The sequence below is a fragment of the Actinia tenebrosa genome, unplaced genomic scaffold, assembly GCF_029948245.1.
Source record: "Actinia tenebrosa isolate PJP-AT-01 unplaced genomic scaffold, QUT_ActTen_1.0 PGA_scaffold15__27_contigs__length_11533743, whole genome shotgun sequence".
Taxonomy (NCBI): domain Eukaryota; kingdom Metazoa; phylum Cnidaria; class Anthozoa; order Actiniaria; family Actiniidae; genus Actinia; species Actinia tenebrosa.
Window position 1 is genome coordinate 6,530,615 of NW_028292575.1, and position 22,959 is coordinate 6,553,573.

Here is a 22,959-nt window from a genome sequence, read left to right on the forward strand (position 1 = left end):
TGAATTATGGGATGCCGAGGGGGCAAACACGAAGAAAATATATAAAGCATAGAGTCGCGGGGTTTGGTTTCCAAATGATTTGAAGTCTTGACACTCGACGAAATAATGGATTTGGTCATCATATGTCCACTTGGCAAATGTTGTGCAAATATGGTGCTCTATATTTGCCCATACATTTGCCTATGCAGGCAAAGGTCGGGGTAAATTTCTAATAAATTTGCCATTGCTTTGCCATACATCTGAACACATGGGTAAATATGTTATATATTTGCCCTTAGTTTAGACGCATTTACCCAGTGGGGATATATGATAACCGTTTTTGCCCTATATTTGCCCTATTGTCAAATGAAGGGCACATATGAAATCAACTTTGCACTAGGCTTTGCCCCATATTTACCTGGGGAGCAAATACAATACCCCAAACTGAGTATATCCGATGTGAGGTTTCCGTTTCAATTCATTGCAATCAAAACTTTTCAAAACAAATCAATAATTTTTCAACTGAATTATAATGGATGTTGGCTTGTTTTTACGACTTACGAGGGGGGAGTGCATGCAGGTCCATCTCAGTCATATGTGTCAATTTTTTCTCCTAACGCATGACATCAATGTTGCGACCACATTAATTCAATCATTGTTTTGCTTTGATGTCATGAAGGAGAGGTTATATGCGTTGATACACACAGGAAAATACGCGGACGATGTATTTATAATATGCGTAAGTCGTATATGCGTTTTTTCCAGTGACAATAAGAAAACTCATTAACCCATTAACCTCATGAGCTGCATTTCAAACCGCTAACATCTGTAATATTATTTGAAGCATCAATTTTGTTTAGTCTAAACATATGAATTCATCTTTTTTATTGGCAATATATGCAATTTCATTCATAATTATTTCAATTCATCTAATTTTAAAGTCATCAAATAATTCATTCAATTTTCATTTTGACTATCTAGTTACTGATGCACAGTTCAAACAGTTTATTTTTGATAGCTTTGAATATTTTTCCTGGATGATACTTTACTGTCATCTCCATCATCCGTACAATTTACGTTGTAAAGGACAAACAATTAATACTCTTTCTTTGTCAATAACATCGTAAGCAGCAACAAACTGGCTGTGTATCCTTTGTATGGGTATGAATGTAGAGGGCCCTTCCATTTCAAACAAGTTTCTGCACCAAATTTCATGTGGTCTGCCAATCCTGTGTCTTTCTGGATGTCGCTGATACCATCGAACCTTTGCCATACACAATGATTCCTGCTTGCCATCAATTATAATGGTTTGTTTAAGAAAGAAATCGACAACACCGGGGCGCAAGTCAAATGAATCGGTCTCAATACTGCCACTATATTGGCCACACCAACTTGCAAGAATGAAGGAAGAACGTTCCAGTCTAGAGTCAGAGGACCCTAGCTTTGTCCCCGAATATCCAATGGTACTAACTCTCTCAAACGTATCGGTAACACATTCAATGACCGAGTGTTGAGGTAAAATTGTTTCATAAGCTTTAAAGAGATATTCTGTATAGTCATCATCAAGAACATCAATGGATCGAGGTGAAAAACATGAGTATGCATTCATATTGCTCCACTCTAGCAACGTAGTACTTGACCAACTGAAAGATTAAGTGTTGATGGTATTGATGGGATGCTTTCGCCAAGTGTTCCTACTTGTTGTGCCTCCTGAAGAAGTTGAAATACTGGTTGGAAAGTTTCTCGAAATCTCTCTGGTAAAGGGATATCTCTTAGTTCATGCTTTTGGAGAAATTTTCTCATGATTTGTATTTCAACAGATCTATTGTTAGTTCGAAACGCTCCTAAAATCCCATTGAAACGTTCGAAGCTGAAAAGCCAAAATGAATATACAGGCCCGTAATCTAAAATACATTGTTTGAGGTGCAGGTGTAGATGCATGTTTGGCGTAACACGTTCCTTTCCATATCTTTTTTCAAACGATTTACAAAATTCCACTAGGTAATCATGTCCTTCTTGTAGCTCTTCAGTTGTAATAAGTGGAGAGCAAAGGTGAAAGCAGGACAATACGAATAACCTCCACAGCTCCAAATCATCTGTTGGAACGATATTCCAAATGCAGAATACAGAATACAAGAGAGTCCATGTTTTCCACTGATCAGCAGTAAATCCTCCAAACGATGTTGATATCTTTTTCGGGAGACGCCCAATAAATGATGGTGCTTTGACGTCATCTACCTTTTCCTGGATTTTATTCAAATTTTCTTTAGAAACAATTGGCGTTTCAGCATTTAGCCATACATTTTTCATTAAATGTTTTGCTGTCCCTAAAAACAAATTGTGCATAGGATCAACAACATGGTAACGAGTACAATCGAAGTAAGGCAACTGTAAGAGTTCAGAATATCTTGTTCCAGTGGAAGTTTCAATTTGGTTTCGTTCATCAGCGGTTGTTGCATTGAGTATTTTCTGAGCCTCTCTTCGGTGCTCTTCATTTGTCCTTGGTGTATTGTCATCTTCGAAACCTGAAAAATTCATGCTACTAAAATCTCCGGGAAAAAATCTTGTGCACTTTGAGCACCCTCGGTGAGCAGTACATCCTAAGAAACCGCAAACTTTTCTTAGTGCAGGAATGTCACAAGCAATACAAAGGAGGGCAGCTCGAAAACATCTTGCTGTTCTACTCCCATGAGGCCGAACTTGGATGCCTTCGTGCCACAATAAGTTCAATTCGGCTACAAGTGGTTGTAAGTACGTATTGATATTCAATTTGGGCTCGTGTGGACCAGGTATTATCCCAACTATTATTACGTTTTCCTCTTTGTACCTTTCTTTTCTCGGAAGATTTAGGAGGACCATATATATGACTCCAACGCTATAGACACTGTGCTTAAAAGGCTGAAACCAGTCAACATTCAGCATAAAAGCATAATTATTAGGCTGGGCAAGGAAAGGAGTGCTGTTAAAATATTGCCAATCTTTCCACACTTGGCCATCGTAAATATCAACTAAAATATCATCCGGTACATTCCGATTTCTCCAAATCTCACATTTTTGTACAAAGTCTGGTCGCTTAATAAAGTGAGTTAGAGTCTCTCTGATGCTTTTATAACAATAAACTTTACGTGGGTACAATTTCGTCTGTCCATTTTTCAAACGAATTTCCTTAAGCAATTCCGCTCCACAAGGTGTGCGGCGAAACAATTGACGGTGATTCGGAAAAGCAATGTGAGAACATGGTTTAGCAATGACACGCCCGAATCTTGTTGTTATGCAGTCTTGAAAACGGTATAGGGTGTCGCATTTCGGACAAACAACATACTCTGAATGCTTATCTTTAAAAGAAAGATAATTTTTCAAGAGTTTGAAGGAGCTCGGGAAAACCAATACTGCGGTTGGGAAAATGATTGGCGAAAGCTCACACAAAACCTGAAAAATCGCTTTAAAAAAGGCGAGGAGAATATCAATGCCTCGGTCTGGTACAGAAAAGTATGCAGACCAAAAGCACACAAACAAGGCAATATAGTTAATAAGGGTCACTCGGGAACTTGCTTCGACGGCAACGCTTATTTCTGCACTAGATTGTTCAAAATCTCTTTCTAGGTCTTCGATATCAATATCCCAAGTTTCAACCAATCTCCTTCTTTCATTTCCTCTTATCTCTTCATGGTCAGATTCACTGTCCGACTTGTCATCCCAAAACACTTGATCTTCTTCCTCAAAGTTATATATTCCGTCTCCTTTAAACATAAGCAAATACGATGTATTTTATTCATTCGGCATTGCATAACTGCAACATAGTATAAGATAAAGTCTGAAACCATTATAATACTAGAAAAAAAATGTCAGTAAAAAAAACCTCATGGGCTAAGGGACCGGTCATTATTTAAGTTGGGGGGGGGGGGGGGAGAAAAAATTGGGGGGGGGGGGGCCTGAAATTTTTGCTAGTGAAAAATGGGGGGTCTTGGAATTTAAAAATGACTTTTAGGGAAAATTTTTAAATTTTTTACTACAATCCATGGGGGGTTTTCAATAAACTTGGATGCCTTCAAAGGGGGGGCCTTGAAATTTTTTTGCCTCACTGACAATTTCTCCTCCACCCCCCCCACTCCCCCCCCCCCCCCTCCAACTTAAATAATGACCGGTCCCTAAATGCATAATTTTGACCCAAATTTTGCTCTGAAAATAAATGATTTCCATTGAAAATAAAATATAAATTTCTAAGTCAGCAAAACAACAATTTATAATTCGTGAAAGAAAAATGATAAATCGAAAATAAAAAACCCAAGAGACATATTAAATAAATTACTTATAATTGTATTTCTCTAACTTGACAAACATGTTTTGCCGGATACCATGCTATCTCAGGATGACCACAGTCATGAATTGATTTGGAGACGAAAATGTACAGCAATATCCATTTGAACATAGTAAATTCTTTTTGGCGTTTTAAATGAGTTATCTCTAGCTATGATTTTATAAACTCTTTGAATGAACCTTTCTGAATGAACACTGAGGTTTTGATGGCAACCATAAGCCGATTACTTAATAATGCACCCTTCTTAAAAGTAACGGTGAAAACGAGGCTAAGATAGAAATAGAAAAGAATCATTTGTACCTCTAACTTAATCTCGCTTCAATAACACTAATGCTTGGTAGTAAATCCAATAGGGGAGCTAGATCATGTGCAAATCAGCCGCTTGTTAAAGATTCAGTCTTTTATCTATATGCAGTTTGACTTTAACATTTAAAGATTATATAATCTAATCATCAAATAAACGTATAACATCAATACCTTTTTGTGAAGTAGCTGGTAAGAATTCGTCACTTGATGGTTGGTTTGTATTTGGCACATCAGAGGAGTCTTGATCAGTTTGGTCCAAAACGTTTATCTCGCTGTAGTCATTAGAAGAAGTGTCGTTCTGGCCGTCAATCTCGTGAGTGAAAATACTATCATTTGAGTCTTCGTCGTCATTCCGCTGTAATTGCCATTGATTTGTTAAAGGATCATAAAATTCTTCTTTGTGACGGCAAAATACTCTGTAATGTAGATCTTCGTTACAATGAAAGCAATGATAACGCTTTGACATCGCAGAAGACATTTTGTTTTCCAGAACTATATAATTAAAAAGACGGTGTGTATCATTGGGATAATTACTCAAAATCCAAGCATTTTGAATGACTAAAAGCCATATTCCAGCGTAATAAAGTTCCACGTCCATCAACCACATGCCATTGGACAAAAGCACGCCGGATCTTTATTACCGCACCCTTTTCCTTAGAGCTGTCACTGTTGGCGGCAGATAATGGTACGATGGTTTTAGAGCTAGAAGCTAATCAAGTTTATTGCAATGATATTTCGTGAATCTAGGCTTTAGAAAAAATTTCATAACTTTATAAAATGGAGCAAATAGCTTTAAGATAATAGATATATTACTTAACATGAATCCTGGATACAACTTCAGCATTTTTATAAGACAGTTATTCCTTTTTTTATTATTAGACTTCATTATATGAACGTATATGTCATCACAAGTCACGTGATACGCCGTGATAGATAGGGGGTAGATTTGTTCAGTGGATGTACTTATTCGTTCATTCGCCTTTTGGTCACAAACAGGTAACAAACTCTGTCGGTCATCTAGTTTCCCGCACATTCTATATCTTTGCTTATAAATTGCGTTCATTCGTCGCGATCAAAAAATGGGAAGAACATCTACACCTTTACCAGGACGCCCAATGCCAATCCATTCTGTTACTGCAACTACCAGTACAAGCAGTACGAGTAGACATACTGAAAATGGCGCCAATTCTCAAAGGCTTAATATACTTATTCCCTCTGTCCCTGGTGGTGGTAACGAGGATGTGCTAAGAGAACACAGAAATCGCCTATTGCAAGCAACAAGCGAGAATGAGAACGTTGACCCCGACAGCGAAAAAGAAGAAATTTCTTCAAATTTCGAAACGATTGTAAAACAGTTTAAAGAACTGCAAGAACAAAACCGCCAAATACTAGCGGCCTTAAAAGAAAGCCAGCAGAATAAGGACAACAGCAAGACCAAGATTACTGTCTCAAAGGCTGTTGCAGTAAGTAAAGTGGCAATATTTAAAAAAGCAAGCTATTTTTATTGATAATTTTACTGGGAATTCTTGGCGCGAAGAGTAGTTGGTATAATTATGTAGCGGTATAATTTATGCAATACTAAAATTGGCGGGAAACCCGCCATGGCAGTGGTTAATGCTACCAAACTTTACTATTGATTTCCAATAACAAGACACTGAATGATAATGATAATTTCCTTTTTTGTAAAGGAATTGATTTGATTTCGATTTTTTCCCCAATATTATACAATCACAGCCATAAAAATAATGAAAACATTATTACTATGTCTAAGAATAACTTAAGGTACATCTTATGATTTTAATGAATTATATTATGTTATTACAGTCTGAAGTACGCTTGGTAGCAAAGAAATTACGGGACAGGGAAGAAAACCCTCTTATATGGGATTTTACTAAAGCGTAAGTATGAAAATTTAATAAAAATGATATTGTCTGAATCATCCATAGTTACTTTCCATATTAAGTTTCCACTTACCACTCAAATATGGTATTTCCTAATTAGTTTCAGAGATGACGTCAACGAACAGATTAATAACGCAATAAGGGATAGAGTTCTGAATGTTCATAAGGATGTCTCTGCCGTCGAGTTAGAAGGTATTTATGTATTTTATATTACGAAGTGCGAAAGGCCTTATGCACCTATCAAAGTTAACCCGGGGGGGAGGGGTGAGGACAAAGGATGGGGGTGGTGGTCGGGGGGGGGGGGGGGGGGAGGGGGTAACGAAATCCTTTTAGAAATATTCAAATGCCGAAGGGAGGGGAAGCAGTTTGAAATAAAATAACATGGAAAAAAAAAAAAAAAAAAAACGAAACAAAACAAAACAAAGCAAAAACAAATGGATGCTAAAGGAGTAATTGTCGGCCAAATGCCAACATTTCTAACAAATTTTGTCTCAAGTTTTAATATATGGGTACTTGATATAATTTCAGCTGCCCTTAAAAGTCACTTTCTGACGAGGAGAAAGAGAAACAAAAGAGAGCGTTCAGGGGCCCTTGGAAGGCATCAAAAGATGCAGCGGAAAACACAAAGAAAACAAAATGTGAGTAAACTGAATTTGCAACGATTATGACTTTGTTTAATAAGAAACTTTGACTGACGGTGTTTTTCCTTTTTCTTTTTTCATTTTTCTTTTAGCTCCTAAAATCCAGATCCAAGGCAGCGGACTTGTCAACCTCGCTATCACCAGGGGACAAAGAGAAAGTCAAGGCAATTATGAAACTGGAGTATATGTCATCAGAGGAGTCGATGTCAGAGGCGGATGACCAGGCTGATGACGATACAGCGGACAGTGGCTCTGATAACGAAGGGGGCCCTACTAAGCAGAGTAAAGTTTTAATAAAACACCCTCTGGCATGGAGAAGCCCCCTAGCTAACCAGTTCATGGAAAGCATGGACCGAAAAGCAAAAAGGAGGCTGTCAGAGCGCAGTCTCACCATGCTTTTGAAGTGGAAAATCGGAGAGCCGTCAAGACGCCCAACGCTATCTGGAGGTCCCGAATGGGCATTGAGAGCCTAAAGGTTTTTATCAAATCAAGGGCACTGGGACACCGAACGTGGTTGGGGTTTCTACGAGTTTTATGAATTAAATCTTGTGTCACTGTTCCTCCGTTCCTTTGGCCTGATTTCTAGGGTTTTCGTTCTTCTTTCGATTACTTGAACGTTATACTCGTTTACTTGAAGAAATCCAAAGGTCAAACGGTATAGCAGCGGCTATTTAAGCCTATTGACCTTTGGATTTCTTCAAGTAAACAAGTATAATGTTCAAATAATCGAAAGAAGAACGAAAACCCTAGAAATCAGGCCAAAGGAACGGAGGAACAGTGACACAAGATTTAATTCATAAAACTCGTAGAAACCCAACCACGTTCGGTGTCCTTAATTAAATTTTTGCAGTTATAAATGAAGTGTACTACTACAGAATATCTAAAAAGAATCGTACATAAGCCAAAGATCGATTGACAACTAAATATATTATGATCTTCTTTCACAAATTCTGTCACAAGATCAATCAAACACCTATAATTAATTTACAGAACTAGCATTTTCAATTAGTTGTAGTTAACAAATTGTTCATAGTTAATCAGTCGTCAAGAAAAGGAAATTCACAATAAAAATTTTTCAGTATGATTTATGTCTTTTTTCCTGCTTCTTAACATAGGTTAGCTATGTTTAAAGTATGAGGTGGTTGTCACGGCATATATCGTTTCTATTTTTTTTGGCCTGCCATAAGTGACAATAGCTGAAGACTGATAACATAGTTAAATTTAGCAAATATGATGAGCATAATTCAACTGAGCAAATATGGCTAAGACGCGCTGGTACATCTAAGGCATTAAGGGGGCATTAATCACATATACGGTCAGAGCATATCGCATGGTATATGTAAGGCATAAATCACATATACGGCCTGGAAAAATACAGGGTATATGTAAGGCATTAATCACATATACGACCTGGGCAAAGACAGGGTATACGTAAGGCATTAATCACATATACGGCCTGGGCAAACACAGGTTATATGTCAGGCATAAATCACATATACGACCTTGGAAAATACAGGGTATATGTAAGGCATGAATCACATATACGGCCTGGGCAAATACAGGGTATATGTAAGGCATAAATCACATATACGGCCTGGGCAAACACAGGGTATATGTAAGGCATAAATCACATATACGGCCTGGGAAAATACAGGGTATATGTAAGGCATAAATCACATATACGGCCTGGGGAAACACAGGGTATATGTAAGGCATAAATCACATATACGACCTGGGAAAAGACAGGGTATATGTAAGGCATTAATCACATATACGGCCTGGGCAAACACAGGGTATATGTAAGGCATAAATCACATATACGGCCTGGGCAAATACAGGGTATATGTAAGGCATTAATCACATATACGGCCTGGGCAAAGACAGGGTATATGTAAGGCATGAATCACATATACGGCCTGGGAAAATACAGGGTATATGTAAGGCATGAATCACATATACGACCTGGGAAAATACAGGGTATATGTAAGGCATGAATCACATATACGGCCTGGGAAAATACAGGGTATACGTAAGGCATAAAACACATATACGGGCTGGGCAAATACGTGCACATATCAAATGAGCATTCACATTTACTACCGGGTAAATGTATGGATGATATGATATCTGCTATATATTTGCCGTTTGGGATTTTACTGGGCCATACGGACTTTGCCATCTGTGCCCATGGGATAAATGTGTAGGTACATATCATATACAGTCATTGGGCAAATATTGTCTACTATTAGTCAAATATGATATTTGCCCATATATTTGTCTATATGTTTGCCTACATGACAAATCCATTTTTTCGTCGAGTGTGATGTTTCGCATATTGTTCCAACTACCATCAAAATCAAATGCTTTCTATGTATTGTTTCAAATACGAGTTGCTGTATTCTATTGGGGTTTCAAAATCCGAGTGGATTTTCAAATGCCGAGGCGTAGCTTAGCCGAGAATAGTCTTGACACAGTCTTTTCCCTCGACCTCGGAATGGATAATACGTACGGTATCGTTTCTCGGATATAGTGTTTGGCCTCTACCACTCAAAGAGAGGATCCACTCCACTCATATACGTTCCCAGACTCGTACTCGGTCGTTTCTCTTCTCTTATTGATCTCAAGCTGTGGTTGATGGGAAGGGTTTAGTAAGTTCGCGGTGCATCAAGGGAAAAGCCTTGAAAAGCCATCGCGCGCATTAAAAAAGTGACGACTGGGTACAAGTCTACCATTTTAATACAATAGGTAAATTACGAGCCTTAGATGAAACCTCTTTAAACCATTTCGATACATATTATCAACAATCTGCAATGTCCCTCCCCTTCCCTCTCCCAAATCCTCCCTATCCCCAGTTACCCCTCCCTACCCAATGTACGGAGAGAGCCTCGTTCACAGGCCACACCTGTTCAGTCAAGACGGTAGACGGCAAACGTAACCACATTTTCAAAGTTTTCCTGTATTTAAAGGATACTCTTAAATACGGCAATTTGAAAAAAGGATTCTCTTAACTGAGACTCTACCACCAGGGTAGTTTCCCGTTAACGTGAATCTAAAACTCTCTAAAATGGCAAAAGCCCACAGTCGTTTTAAAAACACCTTTAAAATCTAACTGTATAGAATTTATTCTAAGCCAAATATATATAGAAATCACAAGAACGAGATTTTAAGCCTGAATTTTTTTAATTACTGAAATTAACATCACTCGTTTTTACAAAGGATGCGAGGCCTCGTCTCTGCTTCTTAAACACTGTTAACCATAATTAACCTAAGTTGCATGATACATCCTAGTCTAAAAAAGTGAGCAACTGCATTCCACAAGACACTGGGGTGCTCGACGAACAATTCCCATGTCACACCACGGTACGCCAACCTATAAAATATATAAAAAGAATACAACAAACGTTTCGATTTTCATTGATTTAGAGTTAGTGTTTGTCTACGGTTTAATGTTAACGTTTAATATCTCCACTTTTATGATTTAGTTTAGATGAATCTAGAGTTAAGTTTGGTTTTAAGTTTAGATTTTGTTGTATTAGTTTGCTTTGGTTTTGTTTAAGGTTACAGACTTTAGTTTATGTTTTAGTCAGGTATTCTTGAAGGCAGCCTCTGATATCTTCCTCTAATAATGGCAGCTGGAAACTCGGTTTGCAAGGTCCACAAAACCCTTTTACACTGTAAAAATAATAATAATAATAATAATAATCCAAAGTTAATATTAAAAAGGGTCTGGACATCATGCAAGGAAAATTTAACTTGGAAATTCCCAGTGTACTCCGTTGTCATGGTTACATAGATAACAGATATCGGTGCAGTGCGGGTCACACACGTCTTATGTTAGCTGGAATCTCGGCCTTCTGTTCGGCAAAGGGAAAACCTGGAAATGTAAAAGAACTTTGATTTCCAATGAAAAGGTTTGGAATTTAAGCGTAATTCAATTTCAAATTGTTTACTGTGGTGTTATAGGTGTACGCGTTGTGGTTACGTCTTCATGAGCAGCGCAAGTACTGAAGTGGGATAAGCTTCTGGTTTCTATTTTTTTTAAATCGAGACAAAAAGAAAGAAAAGAAGGAAAGAAATATGGAATTAGTACTAGTTAAACTCACAGTAGTTCACTTTCACGAGAAAAACAACCGTTAAATAACGGTTCAACTAAGAATAGTCCCTTGCACAGTTCCCTCCACCATCTTGAAAAGTAGCCGTGCCTTTGCATCGAAGCGGGACGAACTCTGCAAGCTCACCGTTTGTCTTGTTTCGATGCAAAGGCACGGCTACCTTTCAAGATGGCGCCGGGAACTGTGAAGGGGACTGTTATTTAGAAATGGTTTGTACAGCTCAGCATAGCGGGTGCAGAGTAGTGACTATAGTCTCTCCTAGTCTGAAACGAGTATAAAAAAGAATTTTAGTAAATACCTGAAACAGAATGGAGGTCAAAAATTAGTATAGTTAATTGGTCTAAAAAGAAGAGACGATCGGAGCACACAAAGAGACCCACTAAAGGCACAAGGTGAAACCAATGCAAAACAAAACCCGGAGATTTTTATTTAGTCAATGTTCGGTTACAACACGAGTCAATCACTCAGTAAACTATACAAGAATCTAACTAACCAAAAATTGCTAGAACTTTATTGACAACGGCGATTTACAACTTGAAAAACTAATTGTTATTCAGCTTTTCTGCAAGTTATAGTACAAGATTTTTAAAAGTCGTTTTACCACCAAAAATTAATATAATTATGCGCATGCGTAGCTAAAAAAACACTGAATTCTCATCTGTAACGAGAAAAGAGAAAGGTTAGTATAAAGAACCCTGAAAGGGAGAAGTTAGACAAACTTAAATGGAGCACAGAGACTGTATTTTTGAAACGAGAGAAATAAAGAGTTTAATAATCCTGAAACAAAACTGTTAGTTTCGTGTTTTTTAAAGTAGTGTAGAGATACTGAAAAACCTGTGTAAACTGTACGAGTGATTGAGTCGCCGACAAGAAGACGAAAGGGCGCTGGATATTCCACGAGATCTCAACAGAAGTAAGCGAGCTGTGTCAGCAGCTCATTAAAAATAGGGTCACAAACCCTACCGTAAAGTACTTACAACCACCAGCTCAGAAATATCCAACTGGATCCCGAAAACCCACATCCATACAACACAGGATGAAATTATTGATAAACTATCACAAATTATTTTAAAAAACATAAGTTTATTAGTATATATACTCTTATTTACAGCCATGAAAAAATGCGTTTTGTCGAAAGTATAGGAGTTGTGTACAACTGGATACAAACTACTCTTTGAAGTAAGAGTGAGTATTCATAATAAATTTAAATAGCCGAAATTGAATCGAAAAGGGGGTAGATATTCCACGAGATCTCAACAGAAGTAAGCGAGCTGTGTCAGCAGCTCATTAAAGATAGGATCACAAACCCTACCGTGATATACTTACAACCATTGGCTCGGGAATATCCACTTGAACTGGATGAACTCACAGAACCCACTACCATACAACACAAGATGACTTTACTGTCAATTGTGACCATTAAATAAATCAATAATAATAATTGATAATAATTATCGTAATTATTAACCATAGCTTTATTACTTTGTACTTCTCTTAGTTACATGCAGCAATGAAAAATTAACCTATACAATCAGTGTTGACTTTAATCTATAGTTATGAATATCAACAAATTGTAATCACTTAAATGAATGAATTTCAGTTTCACTATATTCTAGTTTTCACTATATTCTAGTATCTAAAGTAAGATAGGAAAATCTCAGCCATTTGTAGATATGTTGAAACTATGATATCGAAGCTTCTTATAGTTATGTTGAGAACACTACAGTTTGACTAGACGAATAGCACACTCACTCACAGACCAAACACGATTTTACTATTCCTAAAAGTCAATTTGAAGTCAACTTAGAAAACTAAGTTGCTAAATTATGTAATATTTCCAAATACAACCCTAGCGAAAGCCGTATGGAAATCGAAATGCGGAAAGCCGGGCCGAAATAACAAGACACATAACGCAAAGAAGTACCTTAGATGATAATCCTGTTTCACGATTGTTTTTCAAAAAGAAAAATCTTCGAGCCCCGTATTTTGAGAACAAAACAACAGGAGAGAATTGAACACGTTTGCTGTGAACAATTATCAATATTTGTATCAAATAATAATATTGAATCAAACATTGAAAGACAACAATAATCAATATATAATTAATAATAATAATAATAATTAATATTATAATGATAGAAAATTCTAGAAAATCCTAGGCTAAGAAGCTACCACTGATTCAAGCTATCGCGGGCTCGCAACCAAGTTTGGTTGTTCTTGTGTTGACTGAAAGACAAGTTGAATGCCACGACGAAGTACCACAAAAAAAAAACATCAATCATACGAAGATACTGTCGCGACATTCGGTGAACGAGGTTAGTACTAATAGAAGCTCTGGAGGATCGGTTATTTCAATGACACGTGTGTAGCCAAGGTTTGTTGTTCGCGAAGAAAAATGAAGGAAAGAACGAAGATAAGGAATAAGAAAGAAAAGCAGAATAAAAATGAGTTAATCCGAAGCAATGCCAATTTTTTCAATTTTTAACCGTCTAGTAAACAAAAAGCCAATCTTAAATTTAGATGGTACGAGAATGGTACAATTAATTTTCCATAATCCAAGACCAGTTCCCAGGTCCCTCTTGCCTGCTCCGCGCCCCTTTTCCGTTCGTGACTCCAGAGCCGACAAAAGGGAACCCAAAAACAAGACTTTGGTCAAACCTTGACTGTGCCAAAGTTATTGATGTTGCAGGTAACCAAGCAACCAGTCACTTTCCCCCTCGCTATCGTGGAGAGAAAAAGTGACAGTTCACCTGTGTCACATAATACATGGCCGGCGCTAATCTTAGAACCGAAAGACCGAACTAAACCCTAGGCGCAGTTTTAATGGTGTGTGAGATGAAAAAACCGACCAGCACTGCATAAGAAATAAATAACAAATCCTCCATTTTAAATCAAACAAGACGTATTGAATAGATTTGTTGATCCAGGTCGTCGTCTCCATCAGGTCGTCTCCAGTGATGTCCAGCGTTGCCTGATTGAAAAACTAACCTAGAATTGGCCAATTGACCCTGGCAAATGCCAGTCAAAAACACTAAACCCCACCTAAACTTACACGTGGTAGCTTCACCTATATCTATATTTTTAGGGCTTCGTATACTCAAAGCCCTTGCTAATCCTAGACCTAGTCCTAGTATTATTTTGACTTAGTCAGATAGTCAGATGAAAAGCCAAAATTTATGGACAAAATGTTTTGGAATGACTATTGCAAGTCAAAGAAATGTTTTTCAATGTTCCATATTTGATTTAGGAACGACCAAGGAACCCCCTTCATAAAGACAAGACACTGATACCTCGAGCAAGTAGAGAGAAACGTAAACTCGAATGTGCCAGCAATGAAATTTTGGTTTTGGGTCAGAAACAGTTTTTAAAACTTGCTCAAGAATCATCGTGTCAACTCTAGTTACTCTTTTATAGTTGACCATGTGTAGTGAAGCTTGCTTGAGGCAATGTACCTGAAATGAAGATAAGACAAGCTTGTATCAATACGTGGCTATAAAACTACAAGAAAAGTTTTTTCTTTAGTTAATTAAACGGTCAATACGTGAAAATAACATTCGTTTTCACATGCTAAACGTGGTCCTCATTGTTAAACCAAATGTAGTTTTTAAACCGGTACGAACAGCAAACTTATATCATAAGTTTTGAAAGTGCAGTTTGGTTAATTTTTAAAAACTTGCACGTTGACTATCTTTTAAAACCACCTCTCTCTTTGACTTTGGCTAAGAACAAAGTCTCACGGCGGCGAAAAAAAGCTTTTGGTTCATCCAAATCAAGAGAGCTAGAGTGACAAGAAGCTTGATTTCGAAGATATTTTTGAAAATATTGCATTGCAATACCATAGAATATCGGTTGAATTTTTTGAAATATTTATTTAGATATAAGTTTTCTTCTAGAATTTTACTTTTAAAGATTATTATTCACAAGAAAGTTAATAAATGTTTTGAAATAAAAGGGTTTGATTTTCAAACTTACCAATGTTCAACAAACTGTTCCAACTAAGCTCGCACTGTGAATGAAGAATCTGAACTTAGGCAAAGTTATACAACTCCTGATCACCTGATATTCTTATGTCAATCACATTATTTTGTCCAATCGTCATATGGTGCTATCAAGAAATACGTGGAATACTCTACTTGTGATTGGTTTACAGTGATTCACAGAAGTGAGAAGTCATGCTGGCTTGCAAAACTTGTACATACCTTATATAGTACGTTCAATCGTATGGTGCTATTAACGAATCATGCATGCGATGATGCACACGTGGAATACTCTACTATGCGGAATGGTTTACAGTGTTTCACAGAAGTGAGAAGTCATGCTGGCTTGCAAAACTCGTGCATACCTTATATAGTACGTCCAATCGTATGGTGCTATTAACGAATCATGCATGTGATGATGCACACGTGGAATACTCTACTATGCGGAATGGTTTACAGTGTTTCACAGAAGTGAGAAGTCATGCTGGCTTGCAAAACTCGTGCATACCTTATATAGTACGTCTAATCGTATGGTGCTATTAACGAATCATGCATGTGATGGATGGGCACGTGGAATACTCTACTAATCTATTTCGAATCTATCACAGATCCTGTGCTCTGATGACTGAGATAGAAAAGAACAGAAATTAAGCAATGAAAAATGTTTCAAAAAAGTTCAGAAATGAAAAAAAATTTGAAATAAGGCGGTCAGTTCGGCCTCATCGGCCCGCATTGACTCGTAGACCATTCGGGTCACTTTATAAAAACTATTACGCACTAACAATTTAGAATTTGTCCGCGCATGGAATCAGCATTGATACTGACAGGGGAGAGTACGGAAGCCGATAGGGGTCGCGCGTTGTCGGGAACGAGTTGTCGGGAACGAATTGTTGGGGACGAGTTGTCGGGAACAAGTTGTCGGGAACAGTTTGCTCCTAGCGAAACAGTTTAATCTAAAATGGCCTGGTTTTCAGATATAATATGTGTTAATATGTGCTAAAAATGTTCTGAGCGTTTGCTGGCTCGTGGATTGATACGGATTTTAGAACAATTTTCGGTGAATTTGCGTTGATTTGACCCCCTCCGACGACCATGATCCTTTGCCTTTGAACAATAGATTGTTTTGATGTGACGTCAAAGTGAAATAGGGCAATCAACCATGCACGACAATTCACAGGGAGCCCGGCTTTGGAATCTGTACATGAATAAATAAATCAATAAAGTGCTTTGGGTTTCCTGTGTTGAGATTTGAAACAAGACGCCAATGATAAATAGCTCAATAAAGTACTTTGGGTTTCCTGTATTGAGATTTGGTAACTTGATAGCAGATTAATGTAAGTAATTCGAGAGCAGCTTATAATTCAAATTTAACGTATTAGTGTAACGCACGCCCTAGTAAATGGTAAGAAAGAGAGAAGGGCTGAAACAAGGCAAGTTTATCGTTACATGTGCACCAGCGGTTGATGGGATCAGTGCTAATGAGCTTTAGAGGAAAGCAGTCTGAATGTCAACATGACGAGTGCTGGCAATCAGAATCTGGAATCAAATGAAAACAAATCAAATATTCAAGGAGCACAATACTCTATGTTATGGTGAGTAAGGTATATTTTTCAAAATATTTGACCGTTAATTTCGTCGTCAGGATTTAAAATCTCATATTTTTTTCTTCAGGCTTTTGAAAAACTTTTCTGTATCTGGAGCGGAATCCCAGGTTCCACTATCAAGGTTAATTGAAATGTTCTGCAAAGTTCTGGGGAAAGAAAATGGAGTTCCTGATAAAGAAAAAGGACATTTCCCCTCTGTGGTACGCCAGAAAGTTCGTTTAGAGCGAGGCGGAAAACGAACCTATGTATAATATAAAGGACAATAAAAATAGAATGCTGCATTTCAATGAAACTGTCATGAATCTGTCAAAGTCTATTGTTTGAAAGCGGATATTTACCAGAGAGGTCACGGTAGTAGAGCTAACTGGTCCCATCAACCACTGGTCCACATACATTTAAAGTATGGCTTACAAATATCATTGTTTTGTGTGTCACAGATTAATATTCCCTATAAATAGGACATGCTGTCGTCAAGTTTATTTGTCATGTGATCGTTTGGTGCTGTATTTGCTGGTAATAAACCCTGGCGAATTATTTTAAAGGCGGTTTCAAAATAGGTACTCAAATTCAGTTTCAGCCCTTCTCTCTTTCTTACCATATACTAGGGCGTGCGTTACACTGATGTGTTACGTTAATTTGCTATCAAGTTACTGGTAGTACGATTACCGGAAATTCAACGTATCAGCGTCTTGTTTCAAATCTCAACACAGGAAACCCAAAGCACTTTATTGATTCATTTATTCATGTACAAATCCCAAAGCCGGGCTCCCTGTGGACAATTCAATTTACTTGATGCTTTTTAAGCATTAAAGCTTTCGAAAATACGAAAAGTTCTTAGTTATTTTAATGCACAAACAAAAATTGCTGAATCAATTATATTTTTACGTTAAGAAGAAAATTTGAATTCATAAAACTTGTTCGAGAAGTCAAAGAGCTTTTCTACCACACTGGCTTAATAGCTGTTTAGAAATTCAAATTTGATGCACTCTTGACAAAACTACAAAAAAAAAATTTGCATATTTAAAGAGAGCCCGAGCTGATCCTCAGACTAACAAGCCATGTACATATACCATCTCTGAGCTAAAAGCATCACCAGCACAATGTCAAGCTGTTTATGCATCTCCATCGAAATCTTCTGTTTCTTTGGAGTTATCATCTTTGATGCTGTTTTTAACGAGTATGTAAACCTTACTGAAAATGGCGTCCGGCCGTTCAAGCGAGGATTCTTTTGCGACGATGAATCCATCATGAAACCATATGGGCAGGAGTCTTTGTCGTTCACGGGGATTTTATCCGCTGGAATAATCTTATCTTTGGCAATGGTAAGAACTGTACACTTGTTGAATCTTCTAGTAAAAACGTTTTGTTAGTTTATCTTCAATTATATATAAAACATAGCCAGTGGCTATTCGTACGGTAACCGTACGCCGACTTGCAATTTCTATTCGTACGGATATTTAATTAGCGTTGGATTTTGGTTCTCTTCACTTAGAAAAAAAAATTCAATGGCAGGCAAGATTTGAACACGGCACCCTTGGCACCAAATGACTTACCATGCCTTTCCCAACATTAACCCTCAACCTAACACTAACCCTAAACTCAGCCACGAAGTGAATTCGCTGGTATGCTTGCTTTCTGATATATTTTTGTCATATTTAAAAAACTATCAAAATATTTAAATATCCATACGAAGAGAAATTGCAAGTCGGCGTACGGTTACCGTAAGAACAGCCACAGCGTAAAACATATTCGCAGTATCGGCTAATTGAAGGGACTTATCCACGATATAGCTTCTTGGCTATCTTTTAGGTTTTCTTTTTAAAATTATATCACATGCTTATGCAAAATTAGTAACGATAATTTTCATTATACAATATCCTATAGTTCAATTTTCATGAATTATTTCCTATTACTCAGATAATGGCGCTCGAGGTTGGAAACCACTACACAAAATCAAAGTCAAATGGCGGTAAGACAGAAGACGATGGAACGAAAGTTGGTCCAGTTGTCGTACCGATTTACATCATAAGGTAAGGAATTCAGGAAAATTGGGACTGCGATGACGAACAAATACGTTACTAAGGTACCTTTTACTGGCACACGTATCTGAATATCAACTGATGAGAATGTTTTATTTCGTTTTCAAAAAATATCTCATCTATGCGTTGTAATTTCGAATCAACTTCGACTTCATCCACGCGTATCCGCTTTTGCCGGAAAGTTGCACCGGTTTTCAAGCAGTCTGCCAAGCCATAGTTAATGAGAAGCAAAAGCTTTGGTTTCTAAGCCGCGTTCCGCACCGTTTGAAAATAACAATAGCAATAACAATAAATAGGATTAAAATGACAGTAGATTGGTTTTCCTAAACAATTTAACAAAATCTAACCTTAAGAAATACGCTCCGAATACGGATACGTGTGGACAGTGAAAACGATCCGAAAACGATTCGAATACGCTGCGTGTGGACGCGAACATTTTCGTATCCGCAAAAAAAAATTTGCAGATACAAATATTTCCGGATACGTGTGGACGGGGCATAAGAGAAGAATAATCAAGGAAACATATTTTCAAAAAGGCGTCTGTTTCTTCCCCTAAAACAGTCCTAAGGTGAACTGCAGTGCCATCTCGACCCGTTTCTCTGTCAACCTTCGGAAAGGCTAATCGCACTCGCCATGTTGGTTGACTTACTGCACAATGCATTCTTTTCACAGGATGTTACATCGCATGGCCATGTTTGGTTTTGGCATGGCAATACTGTTACCGCTTCACCGATATCATTAAAGTCCTCACTGGTCGATTGAGACCTCATTTTCTTGCTGTGTGCAAACCCAACGCAGCCCTGTTCAACTGCAGTACTGGATATATTACAGCTGATGTCTGTACGGGCGACCCTCTGAAAATCAAGAATGCAAGGCAGGTTTTGAAATCAAATTAGCAAAATTTCTTCCTCCCTCTTTCTCCAAAAATATTTTTTGCTTTTACCATAAGGGACTAGGGAGGACGAGGAATGGGAATAGGAATGGGAATGGGAATAGGAACGAAAACAATTCTAAAATTTCAATGAGAGTGTTGCTGGATGCAAAAAATGACTTTAGTTCTGTGATGATAATGATATTTGTTCTCGTTTGTAGGATGTCTTTCCCTTCAGGACACACGTCTTGTTCAGCTTACTGTTTGGTCTTTATAGCTGTAAGTATTTTCTCTTAATTTCTCACTCTCTTTTTGTTTATGAAACAATGAATGAAATGAACAAACAAACACGCGTTTAGCGAGCGAGCCGAAGAAAAACAAAACACAGAAGACCGAACGAATAATACAAGTTTTGAGCGCTTCCTAAAAACTGCTGGGGGCCCAATCTTGACACCTCGATGCTTGCTGACCAAGTGGAACGCGGTCTCTAAGGCAAACTTGAGGAATAAAACCCGAACTCATTAAGAGTTTCGTACTACTGCTTTATGAGCGCATGTTCAAGGGGTCAAAAAGGGAACTCTCGATGCATGTATTGAAATAAGATCAGCATGCGTTACCGTCAAAGTTTAAAGCTTTCCGTTTTGTCGCCTATCAAGTTTGAATACGGATACAATTTTAATATCTAGTCATTTTATCAGTTACCGTGGTTACAGTTTTTTCAACCCTTTCCTTCGTCCAGATTTGCCTCCAAGCTGTTGTGTGCCTGCGTAAATATAAGCTACTCAGAACACTATTCCAGTCTATTCTTCTCCTTCTTGGATTGGCTGTTGGCCTATCTAGGATAAGAGACTATTATCACCACTGGACCGATGTTTTGGGGGGATTTATTTTTGGAGCCTTTGCTGCTTGGTTTGTGGTGAGTATAGACATGGACTATATGGAACGCTTTAAATGAATAAATAGTTGGCTTTTGTTTACGGAGTTCCTGTGGTTTAGGTGGGAAGTTTCGCGCCAAAACGCCCGCGCGCTCTAGGTGAGCTGTCGTATTCAGGATGATGTCGATAATGTCGGATTGGTTATCCGTGGTGAGTCGTATTGACTCACCACAAGCCAATGCCAGCTATATTCAATGGAACAGTAGAATCTTTCCCGTGTAGCATGTTATTTACATGAACAAGAAAGCATAAATAAGAGAGGGAAACTTCTTAATAGAGATGTCTTATTAATGCGCGCGCCATGTAAGTTCCCGGTTGGGCCATTTTTAGTAAGCGGATGCGGTTTAAATTTCGTCTTAGCAAAGGAGCTCCTTTCGTCTTACCCTACTGTTTCATCATGAACTTGCATGCGCTCTCTCTTTCCATTTCGTTTTTAGCGATCAAATGGCGATCAAAACAATAAACAGGAAGAGCACACGCGCGCAAGTTGATGACGCACGGGAGAGGGGTAAGGCGAAATTTCAACTGCATCCGGTTACTAAAAATAGCCCAACTGGGAAGTAACATGGTGAGCGCGTTTTTAAGAAGTTTCCCTCTCTTATTTATGCTCTCTTGATATAAAGCGCTTTGGGACGAAGATACCTGTGGATGAACAAGAGCTTTATTTTCCTAAGTGTAAAAACTGACCATATGTAAAATGCCTTGTTGCATTAGCAGATAAACGATTTTTGAGGGCAACCGATTTGACCACACGCAGACAGTCTATCCATTATTTTCTTTTGCTTGAATACTAATTCATAACTAAGGCTGCCTGCGGTTTAAAGACAAGGAAATGTGGGGGTGGGGTGGTGTTTGCAAACACAAATGAAATAAGTGGCCAACGTTCCATGTTGAATTAGAATATCGAGGTTGAATTTTGCGGTGGGAGGTAAACCAGAGAAACCGGAGCAAAACCCACAAAGCATATGAGAGAACTATCAAGCAACTATCTATATTCGCACATATTCCGGATTGCGAGTCCAGGGATCGAAACCATGATGTAATGTCTTGACTTTCGTTTCCATCTTCAGGCCACCAAGGTGATACACTTATTCGATCATGAAGATGACAAACCAGAAAGTTTTTACACGATTTTATCAAACGAAGACGAAGAAGTCAAACTGGGCGTTACTAAGCAAGAAATGGAGTAACACTTCCCTTATAACTCAGAATGACTAACAAACTAATATGTCCACTATATAACTTTGTATCAGACATATATGAGGCATTTACAGCTGTTTCAAGCTGTTTCAAAGGTTGGTGAAGGTTTTGTTGCATGGGGCATGTTACATCTTGAACCGCTGCATCTTGTATAAAGTGCTGCTTACAAAGCTTTAAATGTGTGACACTCATATGTAAATAACAAAGTGTCAGCACAAAGCTAATTATGCCGGAAAACATGTACGAAATTCCATATCGTTGTGAACTTTTGCCCATGGAATTCACATCACCCATAGTGCAGTTCGGGCTTGGTGCGCCACATGCAACAAATTAAACCAACCTGTCTTCAAATAACTGTTAAGTGGCATCGTATCCCCTTCATAACATTACTTATATGACTTTAAACAGCAATATTAGGGGGCGAATCCAGGAATTGTGTGTGTGTGTGTGTGTGTGTGGTGGGGGGAGGGATGTTTGAAAGGAAAAAGGGAAGAAAGATATGTTAAAAAAGGTGCTCGAGTGTGCCAGGCCAAGTTATAGTTACGGTTGTAATACATTCTTGGCTAACGGACTGTCACCAAGGAAAGTAGTCACCAAAGAAGGCCACAACAAGCATGGACAGCAATGATGACTACAGAACATTGTAATAAAATAAAATAAGTCTAAGCAGGGTGTGGTCTTTCACGTGGTCACTCTAGTCGAATTTTATTGGAAAACAAAGATTTTCCAGTTTTCGTATATTCTTAACACGTTTAGTTGTTGGCATCTAACCATTATCTTCAATAAATGATCTACTTTCCAGATTCTATTTTTGTCACATTTATCTAAACTGGGATCCCTGTGTTGTTGTTTGCAAACTTCCTCAAAATCCAGTCCCCATGATCACCCTAACTAGATATATATTGTTTCACGGATATATGGCATACACTCTACTCTAGTGCATCCATAACACCTTCAACTTTACATTCTACAGAGACATTGTTGAATTTTATTTTTTTCACTAAAAAATCACTAAAAATCCTTATAGCAATCAAAAGTTAAAAAATTGTTCAGCTTGAGAAAATAATATAAATATC

The 22,959-nt window shown here is 37.9% G+C and overlaps 3 protein-coding genes and 1 long non-coding RNA gene across 5 annotated transcripts; 3 read left to right on the forward strand and 1 right to left on the reverse strand.

Annotated features, from left to right (window-relative positions):
- Positions 1-904: 904 nt before the first annotated feature.
- LOC148910962 (uncharacterized) lies at positions 905-5,210 on the reverse strand. The gene is made up of 3 exons (XM_089030686.1): positions 4,775-5,210; positions 3,494-3,719; positions 905-908 (listed from the first exon to the last, which is right to left on the reverse strand). Exons 1-3 carry the CDS (start codon positions 5,208-5,210, stop codon positions 905-907), a joined length of 666 nt encoding a protein of 221 aa, XP_088886812.1.
- A 472-nt stretch (positions 5,211-5,682) lies between these two features.
- Positions 5,683-7,846, forward strand: LOC148910963 (uncharacterized). The gene is made up of 5 exons (XM_089030486.1): positions 5,683-6,066; positions 6,428-6,501; positions 6,605-6,696; positions 7,033-7,142; positions 7,238-7,846. The coding sequence occupies exons 1-5, from the start codon at positions 5,683-5,685 to the stop codon at positions 7,616-7,618; spliced, it is 1,041 nt and encodes a 346-aa protein (XP_088886612.1). The 3' UTR covers positions 7,619-7,846.
- An 8,671-nt stretch (positions 7,847-16,517) lies between these two features.
- On the forward strand, positions 16,518-17,130 carry LOC148910964 (uncharacterized). Its single transcript, XR_016119892.1, has 2 exons — positions 16,518-16,826; positions 16,906-17,130. It is a non-coding gene; the product is annotated as an uncharacterized LOC148910964 (long non-coding RNA).
- Positions 17,131-17,783: 653 nt separating this feature from the next.
- Positions 17,784-22,691, forward strand: LOC116308382 (putative phosphatidate phosphatase). Of its 2 annotated transcripts, XM_031718787.2 has the most exons (6): positions 17,798-18,160; positions 18,756-18,868; positions 19,550-19,751; positions 19,970-20,027; positions 20,488-20,664; positions 21,754-22,691. In XM_031718787.2, exons 4-6 carry the CDS (start codon positions 19,971-19,973, stop codon positions 21,871-21,873), a joined length of 354 nt encoding a protein of 117 aa, XP_031574647.2. In that variant the 5' UTR covers positions 17,798-18,160; positions 18,756-18,868; positions 19,550-19,751; position 19,970; the 3' UTR covers positions 21,874-22,691. The 2 variants fall into 2 exon arrangements, with proteins under 2 accessions (XP_088886455.1, XP_031574647.2); XM_089030329.1 differs by lacking the exons at positions 19,970-20,027; positions 20,488-20,664; positions 21,754-22,691 and having other exon boundaries at positions 17,784-18,160; positions 19,550-19,691.
- The last annotated feature ends 268 nt before the right edge of the window (positions 22,692-22,959 follow it).